At 41.5% G+C, this 12,010-nt stretch overlaps 1 protein-coding gene across 5 annotated transcripts in view; it reads left to right on the top strand.

Annotated features, from left to right (window-relative positions):
• The window catches only part of STS (steroid sulfatase), a 184,596-nt gene that overhangs the window by 55,041 nt on the left and 117,545 nt on the right, over nt 1-12,010 (top strand). For all 5 annotated transcript variants that reach the window (XM_045000095.1, XM_045000016.1, XM_044999950.1 and 2 more), the window contains one exon: nt 6,111-6,534. In XM_045000095.1, coding sequence (XP_044856030.1) covers nt 6,111-6,534 — 424 coding nt within the window. The remainder of the gene's footprint in view (nt 1-6,110; nt 6,535-12,010) is intronic.

Raw genomic sequence — 12,010 nt, 5'->3', positions numbered from 1 at the left:
ACATAATGCTTACTCTTCTTCACTACTACCACTGTGACATGACAATCTTCCATGTAGATCACCAGAAGATAAACATGATGTTATGAGGAATTTCCTCCAAGTGTCTAAATGATAATATTGCATCTTATAGTTTCATAACTTACCATACTCTTAAAGCATAATGAAGCCTTCAGAAAATCAAGAAGAATCTTCAAGCTAAGGAAAGAGCATGCATAAATGAAAAAGGGAAATACTGTAGATTTAAATTGCAGAAGACAGATTTCACTGCCCAACCTGCCCTTCTCTGCCTGCTGATATTCTCATCACGTCATCTTGGCAGATCAGAGAGACTTTGCTTGGTTCAGCCTAACTCAATGGTTCCCAAACATTTATTGTCACAACCTCCACTAGGGATGGATTAATATCTCCATCTTTCCTTGCACCAAGAAGTTATACTGCCACTGTTTTTTAGTTCCTTTTCTCTCTGCTTTCCCTACTCTCTTGTATTTTTCTTTCCAGTCTCTTTTTATCTTGTATCTTTGCTGCACAAATTTTCTTTCTTTTTTTAATCTATAAATATATTTTATATGTACATTTTTATATCTCCTTGCTACACTCCCCACCCCCAATCACCTCCAGAAGGCAACATATACTACTTAAGTGGCAAATATCCCTTGGTCACTCCATAGATCAGAGTTATATGTGGTCCCATGGAATGCAACTCAGCTGTGGAATGATCAAAGAATCTTGAGCTGACAAACTGGTACCTGAGCCTATAACCTCCTATGCATGAACTGTCCCCTATATTTAGCTGCAGCAGGGAGCAGGAGGGGTGTGGGTCATGTTCAAGACTGTGTATGCTTTTAACCACAGCCAAGGGTACATGTCTGCAGTGGACAAAGGGCATTCTTTGATCCTGCCTCTCCCTCATTGCTCCTGTCTTTTGCCCCACATCTGATTAGAGCCCTCAGTAGGACCTCTAGACTAATCTCCAATGTTAGAAAAGTCCAGTTACTAAATTCAAATAGTGTGACCTTCAAAGTGAGAATCTGCAAGATCTGTAGATCCCATCTATCTAGAGATTGGGTGACCTGCTGAGCCCACACATTGAATGTAATAGTTTAGCATATTGGAAAGGTAAAGATCTTATTAGGAATAGCATGCTGTGAATCTGTTGTCATATACACCTTAACAATTCATTCATCACATTGATATATTTATTTGAAAGCATAAAATATAGCTATAGGCATCAATCTTATGTTTTAGGCACCTGTCCCATTTGTAAAACACACACAAAATCATAAAAAAGAACTGCCAGTTAATATAAACAAAGCAGTTTTCAGCCAACTCTTTTCTCAACAGCCTGAGAAAAAAAGAGGGAAAACGTGGGCTTTGCCATGTGTCCAGAAGGTTATGAAATCTGTGCTCTGGCAGAGCGAGAGAGAGAGAGAGAGCAAGTTCCAGAATTGAGGGCCCATTACAGGGAAACTCCCTGCTAGCAGCTCCTAAATCCCAAACTATTTAGGTCTTTACAGTTTAAATCCAACATGTGAAATTCTACTCTGAAGCTTATTGGAAGCCATTGCAGTGCGCAGAGCACAGGTCTAACATGCTCCCAGCATACAACTACAGTTAATAACCAGGCTACAGCATCCTGCCCTAGTGTCACCTTCTGAATGGTCTCAAGTTGTAGCCATAGATCAAGCACATTACAGCAATCTAATCTCAAAATGTCAAAGGCATCAATAATTGTGGCAAGGCCCACGTTTAGAGAAAAGGTCTCACTCTGCTTGCCAGAAACAGATGGGGAAAAAAGTGTTCATGGATACAACCATTACTTAGGCACCCAGAAGCAGCTCAGGATCTATCAGCAGCCCGCAAATTGCTCACCTGTTTTGAAAAACCACAGTTGCACTCCCTCAGTCGGGCACTGATAGAAATTCCTTCAATTCCTCTGGCTCCTTATTCCACCAGCACTATCTCTGTCTTGTCTGGATTAAGTTGCAACCTGACAATTCTTAATCATGGCCCAAATTCATCTAGACACTGAATAATTTGTTACATTTAGTAAAAGGTTTTTGATTAAAATTGCCTAAATCGTGCATGCTGTTCAACTCAGAAGAACCTCCTTAAAAAGATGTTTTATTTCTTTTTGTAGCACTTTTCTTCTACCTACCTAATCACAAGCCCCTTGAGACTGACAAATTAAAATACAGATTTTTTTTAAAAGGTTTGAAGATCCTTTTATTTTTATGATTATAAGCCTCTAATTTTACTTCAGTTATCTGACTTTATGAGCAGAACGTGCTGCCCAACTTGCCATCCATCTGGCTTTAACATTACTTTCTAAACCCAAAGATAGTCATCAAAAATCAAAGAGAATACACTGATATAGTGCTGTAATTTCATCAACTTCACTTTTACAGGTTTGACTGAATCCTTGGGAAACTTCAGATCAACCAAAGGAACTAGTTGTAAGCTCTCTGGAGGAGGCCAGAAAACTAATGGGACAATGTGAGCTGGCTAGTGCTCTAGTGCATAGGAAGAGAGAAGAAGAAGAATTGTACTGCCAGGTGTTTGCCTCTGCTAGCTAGAACAGAAATGCAGAGCTTCACAATTTCAGTCTTAGGCCCATCTGCCACTGTGACAATATCAAGAAATTCAGTATATTTGGCCATAGTGTAGTTTTTGTAATTTGTCCTGTTAAAGTACATGTATTGGTCCACAGCTGTAGTGACCAAAGGCATTCTGTCTATAGAGAACTGTGTGCCTTTGGGGGTTGAGGTGGCTATCCTGATAGCAAGGGAGGTCACTTGTGACATATTGAGTGTGGGAGCCATAAATGCCTCTAGTTAACTGGAGCAACTACTGTGAGCAATGCCTGTAATTATCAGCCCCCATGGGTCTCAAACCCAGGTCCCTAGAGTCATTGCACTCTAGTTCTCTACTGGGCAGCTCACAGACTGGAGCTGGGACCAGGGTCCATGAAACCCAAGTGGGGCATAAGCTCTGCCGTACACTCTGACTGGGAGAGTTGCAAGGCTCCTGGGCTGCAGCCTTTATTTAAGCCAGAGGAAGAAAGAGGAAGTTGTCTGTACAACTGAGCTTCACCCTGCCTAGGACTGCTGGTCTGATGTTTATTTGTTCCCGCCTTCTGATCCTGACCTCTTGGTAACTGACTTTTTATCTCCTTCTTCCAGTTTGTCTCTTGGTTTTGATCTCCTGGCATTCCAGCCTGGCCTGATTCTTGGTAATTGGCTCCTGGCCCCTTGACTAATGTCTGACATTAATCCTTAGGCCAGGCTTCCCACACCCCGACCCTGATGCTAATTTCTCCTATGAGTTGCAGCACATGTTCTTCGTAGCGCTGGCCTAAAACTACCAGCTGGTGTGCAAAGAGAATTTGACCCTAGCCTTGTGCTTACCTCACCCTGTTTGGGATGTTTGGTGGTGCTATGCTCTTTGGAGGGGGTATAATAGAGCAGGTTGGAACATTTTTGGCTAAATATAATTTTGTCAAAAAATGCTGTTTCACTGAAACATTTCACAGAGGCATTGATTTTGATGAAGTTTTCATCCTGAAGGTTTCTGAGATCCAAGATTATCTGATCACTTCTGACCAGAGAGAGAGAGAAGGACCAGAATAGAAAAATAGCTGTTTTGACACAATTTCGTTTTGCGAAAATGTTCAGAAGGGTTATTGCACCTTGGAAGGAAAACAAATTTTAAAATCACAAAAATTGTCATGAAATGGAATTGCTGTCCTTTGGTCAGGTCTAATATTTAGTGCTGTTGGGAATGGGGAAGACAGGATTGGACATGCACCTGTATCTTAGGCTCATGAATTATTAACATCAGGTACAGTCTTCCTTTGTGCAAATTCAGAAGTTGTGTGATGTGGAAGGAGGAGAAAAGTTCCACCTATCTTCTGTTCTCTCATATATGCTTATTTGGAGGAAATGCTGGAATCTTGCTTGGGACAATGATTTGCAACCCACCCTAGATCTTGTCTCAGGCACCTATCATAGCCTGGGACTTTCCCTCAACAGTGTGAAGATGAAGGTGGTCCGTCAGCCTGCCCCAGCACACATTGACCACCTTTTCCCACAAATTATCATTGGTGATGAACCCCCGGAAAATGTTGACCATTTCTCTTACCTTAGTAGCCACCTCTCCCAGACAGCTAATCTTGATGTGGAGATTGAACATAGGATCCGTTGTGCCAGAGCATTCTTCAGAAAGTTGCTCCATTGTGTCTTTATTGACAGAGATCTGCGAATGGAAGCTAAGATGCCAGCCTACAATGCCCCACTCTTTTTTTATGGGTGTGAGACATGGGTGACACTCCAAAGCTATCTTAAGTGTCTGGAGTGGTACCAACAGTGCTACCTTAGGTAGATTGTCCGTATCAGATAGGAAGACCATCACACCAGTGCCAGTGTTTTCTCTGCAGCTAACATCACCAGTGTTGAGGCAAAGATTATGTAACATCAACTTCACTGGGCTGTTCATTGCGTACCGATGACTGATGCTTGTCTTTCGAAGCAAGTCCTCTTTTCTCAACATAGTCATGGGCAAGAAGACCCATGGGGAACAGAGGAAATGCTACAATGACTCCCTGAAAGTATATCTTAAGAAGGGAGGCATTGATCCCATGAACTGAGAAGAGCTGTCTGGCAATGGCATCACATCATACATCAAGCCTTAGTCTGTTTTGAAGAGAATCGCCTTGTTCAAGAGGCTGAGAAACAGCAGAGGAGGAAGGAAAGTGTACAGCATCCCAGCCAGCAATTGTGCTCTCTCCAAGCAACTACCTGTCACATGTGAAAAAACCTGTAGAGCAGGGATTGGACTCCTCAGCCATCTTAAGTCTCATCAATGACTTTTCCTCCTTGCAGACATTATCCTCATATCGAGGGACAGTCAACGATGCTTGTATGGAGGGAATGCTGGAATCTTGTCTAGACCATTTTTTTTTAAAGATCACAACTTACACTGCTGTGAATTTGCAGGTCATTTTTAGATATTTGACTAGTGCAAAATTGCCATGTACTTGATCATTGGAATACACTACTTAAAATGTTGTTCTTGTTCCTGACAACTATTAGATGCAAATCATTAAAGTTACAAGGAATAAAAATGGATCAAACCATACATTAGCCCTGTCTAGTGATTGGTTAAGATTCTGTTCAGTTATATCAGTGTAAGTCTGGAGGCGATGTTGTTGTTTATTACCCATTATTGTATTACAATCACACCTAGTGGCCCCAACCAAGAATGGAGGTAAATTGTGCTAGGCACTGTACAGATACATAGCAAGGAATAGTACTTGTCCTGAAGAGTTATCTAGTTAAATAAAGGTTCTCATTTGGCATGAATGGAATTTACACATAATGCAGAGCAGTGTATCTTAGAACAGAACCTGGTCCACTCTCTTCTTATTTTGACCAGCGCTCAGGTTTGTAGGAAAAAAATCATTCTGTATCACTTAAATGCAAAGAAAATGAATTTAAGGGATGTGTATTATGAATGTTATTTGTTTATTTATTTACTTATTTTAAAAAGATCAGGAGAAGGAATCTTTTGTGCAAATATAGCAAGTGACTGGCATTTTAAAAACCCGTGTGAGCCCTTGTATAAATAAATACTTAGTATACTTTAAATACCTACCTGTTTGGAACAGCTCTAGTTACTGTGTTTTAAAAATAAATTCATTGGAAATTATTTACCTGATAGATCACAATGATGAATGGTTGCAACAAATCCACAAAGACACTTTTGGGAAAACTGGTACAGCTAATTTCACCAGGAGCTAATATAAATAAGTATTTGCGTAAGGGGCCTTAGCTACACACGAACAGAGGCTACATTTTCAACTAACTGTTCGGGGTCTGTTGCTCTGCAGTAGTCTCTCAAGCCCACCTAATGGTCACCTAAGGAGCTTCAGACGTGATGCAAAGTCTTTGAGGATGAAGGTATAAACAAGGGGGAGGGAGAGCAATAAGGATCCACATAATAAATGAGGGAGAAATGCCAGTCCTGAAGTGGCAGTTTCCCTTATTCAGAGGGGCACGTACTACAAAGGAGGCTATTTAACTACATAAATGTTGTATGTGCTTGTTTCCTTATAGGAAAGTGGCATCTTGGGCTGAACTGTAACAGCAGGGATGACTTCTGTCATCACCCCCTCAATCATGGATTTGATTACTTCTATGGACTCACCATGACCAGTCTTAGAGACTGCAAACCAGGGGAAGGCAGCGTGTTTGTGGCAGGTGTTCGAGCATACCTTGCCACTCCACTTCAGCTCATCGGTATTACCCTAATCTCTTTGGAGGTGCTGCATTATATTGGCCTCCTCAGAATACCCCGTGGAGCACTGCGCTTCTTTTTTTTAATATGTACAGTTTTATTTGGACTTTTGCTCATTTTCTTTTATACTTTTCGATATCTAAACTGCTTCTTGATGAGGAACGACCAGATTATCCAGCAGCCACTGTCCTATAAGAACCTTACTCAAAGATTGACGGAAGAAGCAGTACAGTTTATAGGAAGGTAGGTTGGTTTAGTCATGTCATGACTTCATGCCGGCATTTCACTGTCATAGTGCTGCTTAAAAAATATACATATAGACAGGTGGATGAAGGAAACGGGGTCATTATGTAATACTGTCATTTTTCTCTAGATTTAACAAGTCACTAATGAAAGTGAACCATTTAACAATTGGATGCATATGAAAGACTAAGAAATCTAGGTGCACATCCTCCATAATCTCTTCAGTATGTTGTGTTAGAGGCATAATTTTTTTTTCCCAGGCAAAATACAAAGACCCAGATTTTTAAAGGTATTTATGTGTTGCTCTTCTCAGCATTGCAATACCTAAACTGATTAAGGAGTCATTTTCAGACTTGACTGACTTTCAATGAGATTTCAGCTCCAAAGAGCCTAAGGCCCAGATCCTCAACGGTATTTAGGTGCCTAACTCCCACTGATGTCAGTTATGTTGTTTATATTTTCATGTTTAAAAATAACAAGATATCTTCATAAGTAACATTCCATTAAGCAGTAAATATAAGTTTGGATCCTGTATTCGTCTTTATAAGTTTGGTGTGACTTAATAAATATAGGAAATTGTTGCCGGAATTCAGTATCTTTTGAAATGTGATTCAAAGTATTTTCAGTATTCAAAAATACCATGTTAGGTAAGTTATTGCAGTTCTAGATATGAGATCTCTGAGCATGTTGGACTGGAAAAGAATTGGTGTTCAGTTGTATGTGGCCTTTTGGGTATATCCATTAAATTAGACTTCTGTGGTCTAAATTTTTAAGAGAAAATAGTGATTTTGGGTGCCTTAATTTTTGGATGACACATTCATAAGTGTAAATGAAGTTGTACTGTATTATATTTCACACTAGTGTTTAGAACTGCCAGAGAAGAGAAATCTGGATCACCAGTTGGTCTAACTTGGAATAGTTTTATTGATTTAATTGGAGCTGAACTGATAAATTGAGGCTCTGTTCTGTAAGACAAAAAGATGTTAAGTTGGAATTAATAGCACATTATTTTTGGTATTTAGGGTAAATTATGTTCTGGCCTTAAACTCTATGACTATAGGTTCAATTAGATAGTGTCAGAGCCAGTGTATGAAAACAAATACTAATTTTGTTGCTGATTACACTGCTCTACAGCCAAAATGCTTCTGAAATAAATGTAGTCAAACTTTACTAATTCTGGGTCACTGAGAACGAAAATGATGCTTAAAATTGTTGATTGGCTCTAGTTTTCAAGTTATGCTATTGGGTCAGTATATACGACCCTTGACTTGGGAATAGCGGAGGATAAGTGAGTTATAAAGGGAAGGGATCTCAATTTAAACCAGAAATGACTAAAATACATCTTTGACTGGATCTATGAATAAATCTATAACTGGGTTTGGACAGTACTTGCTTTTTAGGCAAAACAATGAATGATGCAATCTGAAACTGGTATTGCATCATACATGAAATGAATTGCATCATGTTATTCCTAGAAGTCATGGATGATGCAATCATAATGAAGCTTACATCACTCTGCTGAACAAATTGCCCTATATCAGCTCTAGAAATCATACAGTGTCGTGCTCTCTTATTTGTCAGTGTTTGATTTTGCAAAGGGACACATTTCTGTTTAGCCAAGTGAGCAGAGATGCCTCGTACTTGTGTGAACAGTGCAGATAACTTCTGCTATGTTTGTGGTGAAGTGACTTTTGCATCACAAAAGCGCAGTATAACCACTATGGTTAAGAAAGCCTATCACCTTTATTTTGGCTGCAAAATTGGAGATCAGGACAAGAGGTGGACCCCACACATATGCTGCAACACTTGTGCAACAAATCTTCGCCAGTGGTTGAACAGGAAAAGGAAATCTGTGCCTTTTGCAGTGCCAATGATTTGGAGAGAGCCAACAGATCATACCAGCAATTGTTACTTCTGCATGGTGCCTCCAGTTGGGAAAGGTGTGTCAAAGAAGAAAAAGTGGACTGTGCATTATCCAAATACTCCATCAGCTATACGCCCAGTACCCCACGGAGAAGGACTGCCGGTTCCTGATGCACCAGAATCATTCTCACTTGAGTCAGACGAGGAAGAGGAAGAGGATGAAACTTCTGATCCTGAACCATCAATGTCACAGGACCTACATTTTCTTCCATCCTCCTCCTCTGAACCACACCTCATAACACAAGGTGAACTGAATGACCTTGTCAGGGATTTGGAACTACCCACGAGTAAGGCAGAGATGTTGGGCTCCAGACTACAGCAGTGGAATCTCCTGGCAGGTGATGTTAGGGTTTCCATGTTCCGTGACCGTCAAAAGGATCTTGTCCCATTCTTCTTCATGGAAGGTGATCTTGTAGTCTGCAACAACATCGATGGTGTGATGGCAGCCCTCAACATCGTTCACGATCCAGATGAGTGGAGACTGTTCATTGATTCATCGAAGACGAGTCTTAAAGCTGTTTTACTGCATAATGGCAATGTTTTGCCATCAATTCCAGTTGGTCATGCGGTCCATATGAAGGAAACCTATGACAACATGAAACAACTTTTGAGGTGCATAAACTATGACCAACATCAGTGGCAGCTTTGTGGCGATTTGAAGGTTGTTGCTCTCTTGCTTGGTCTGCAGACTGGATACACAAAGTACTGCTGTTTTCTCTGCGAATGGGATAGTTGTGCAAGAGATTCCCACTAGAAAAGAAAGATTGGCCACTCCGACAGTCATTGGAGCCTGGGAGGAAAAGTGTTCAGCATCCACCACTTGTTGAATCAAGGAAGATTTTGTTACCACCCTTACACATCAAGCTGGGTCTGATGAAGAACTTTGTCAATGCCATTGACAAAACACAAGCAGCTTTCAAGTACCTCCGTGGAAAATTTCCAAGGTTAAGTGAAGCTAAGATAAAGGATGGTGTCTTTGTTGGTCCTCAGATTCGTGAACTTCTTCGAGATGATGCATTTGACCATGCACTGCGTGGCAAGGAAAAGACGGCATGAAAAGCCTTCCAGTTAGTGGCAATACATTTTCTTGGAAACAACAAGGCAGACAACTACAGGTTGTTGGTGGAAAACCGCCTCAAGGCATACAAAAGCCTTGGTTGCAACATGTCACTAAAGATACATTTTTTGCACTCTCATCTAGATTTTTTTCCATTGAACTGCGGAGCAGTGAGCGACGAGCACGGCGAGCGATTTCACCAGGACATTGCAACAATGGAGAAACGCTATCAGGGCAAATGGAGCCCATCAATGCTTGCAGACTATTGCTGGACAGTGACAAGAGATGCTCCATTTAATGAATACAAGAGACAAGCCAAGAAGCACCGAGTAGACACTGAATAGGACTAAACTATGTACATAATAGTTTTTTGCCTTTTGTTTCATAATAAATTTTATTTATATAACCCTTTTGCTGATTTTTAAAGTGTTACATAAACAGGACAGGTGAAATATTATCATGTAAAGCAACCATAAACACATGAAAAGACCTAGGTTTACAATTTATGATTAAAACTCTACTATCTACACAATATACATAAAATGTAAAAACTTAAATAACTTAGAAACAGTAGCCAATCAGTTGTTTTGTCATATTTGAATTCAGCACATCAAAATACATAATAAATAGCACATTTTATCTCTGAAGCAGACGACTTCTCAAAAATTGTAGACCAGTGTTACCTCCATTATATGGAGGCAAGTCAGTTCAGCTTATATTAATTCTAATTATCATTTTTCCCCAAGAGCAGGTTTATATACATATGGTATAAACCTATCAAAATATACATGAGGCATTATGCTATATTTGGAAGTAAATGGATTCTAATTATTTTATGTTAAGTTCAATGCAGTGTTGTAGCCATGTTGATCCCATGATAATAGAGAGACAATTTCTGTTGGTGAGAGAGACAAGCTTTGAGCACATAGAGCTCTTCTTCAGGTCTGGAAAATGCACCCACAGTATCACAGCTAAATACAAAGTGGAACAGAAACCCATGCAAGGTACCATTAAACAGTTACAACCCATACTCGATGGGCACCACATCCTGAAAGATATCTTTCATGAACCCACTCTTCTGGCCTTCATATCACCCCTCAACCTCTCCAAGGTCACCATCAGAAGCAAGCACCCCTCAGACCAGGGCACACCAACTCAAAGCGGCACCAGATCATGCCAGAATAACATATGCAAAACCTGTAGAAATAGCCCTACTGTTTCTATGATCAACACCCCCCCACAACACACCTTTCAAGATCCAGGGGTCCTACACATGCCTATCACAACATGTGGTGTACCTCATCCAGTGCACTAAATGCTGCAATAGCAACTATGTGGGTGAAACCAAATAATCACTATGCTCTCGAATGAACTCACACAGGACAATGATAAAAAACAAAAACACCATCTCTCCTGTGGGTGAACACTTTTCACAAAGTGATCACTCTGTATCTGACCTCTCAGTCCTCATTCTCAATGGAAACCTGCACAACCCTTTCAAAAGACAGGTCTGGGAACTTAAATTCATAACTTTGCTACATACTAAAAATCATGCACTGAATAGACACTGAATTTATGGCTTATTACAACAATATGTCACCCATTAACACCTGCTCAGCTTTTTTCCCCTCCTTTCCCCCCTATGACTGGAGAGGTGTTAACTGGCCACTTCACCTTGACTGGTCCCTTGAAATATGTATAACTATTTATGCTAAACAATCTGTTCCACCTTTGTATTTAGCTGTGACACTTTGAGTACATTTTCCAGACTTGAAGAACTCTGTGTAAGTTTGAAAGCTTATCTTTCTCACCAACAGAAGTTGATTCAATAAACAATATTACCTCAGCCACTCTGTCTCTGCAATGCTAAGTTCAGTGCAGTTATCACTTATGCCTAAGGATATGATTCTGTCACGGAGGTCACAGATTCTGTGACTTTCCAGGACCTCCAAGACTTCTTCTGGGGCAGGGCTGGAGCAGCAGCCCCAGCGCTGAAGCAGCAGTTGGGGTTGGGTCAGTCCACTGAGGCTGGAGCAGCAGCTGTCAGTAATTGCTGCAGGAGCAGCAGCAGAGCTGGAGCAGTGGCCAGCAGTCACTGCTGGGCAGGGCCGGCTCTACAGTTTTCGCAGCCCCAAGCAGCGTACCGAATTGCTGCCGCGGACGGTGGGGGCAGTCCGTGTGCCGTTGGGGGGCAGGCGCGTTTCCGCGGTGGTGGCAATTCGGCGTCAGCTTCTATGTTTAGCTGAAGCCGCTGCGATTCAGCACGCTGCTTGGGGGCAAAAGAACAGGGACTGCCGCCCCTTGCAGAATGCCACCCCAAGCACCAGCTTGGAATGCTGGTGCCTGGAGCCGGCCCTGCTGCTGGGGCTGCCGGAGCAGCAGCCTGCAGTCGGCCCCTGGGACTGCTGAGCAGCTGGCCGGTGGTCAGGAGCAGCGGTCTCCAGGCCACTGGAACAGGGGCCAGAGTTCAGCCCCATGGCTGCCGGAGCAGCTGGT

Source organism: Mauremys mutica, chromosome 1, assembly GCF_020497125.1.
Source record: "Mauremys mutica isolate MM-2020 ecotype Southern chromosome 1, ASM2049712v1, whole genome shotgun sequence".
Classification (NCBI taxonomy): Eukaryota; Metazoa; Chordata; order Testudines; family Geoemydidae; genus Mauremys; species Mauremys mutica.
This window is presented reverse-complemented; position numbering and strand designations above follow the sequence as displayed.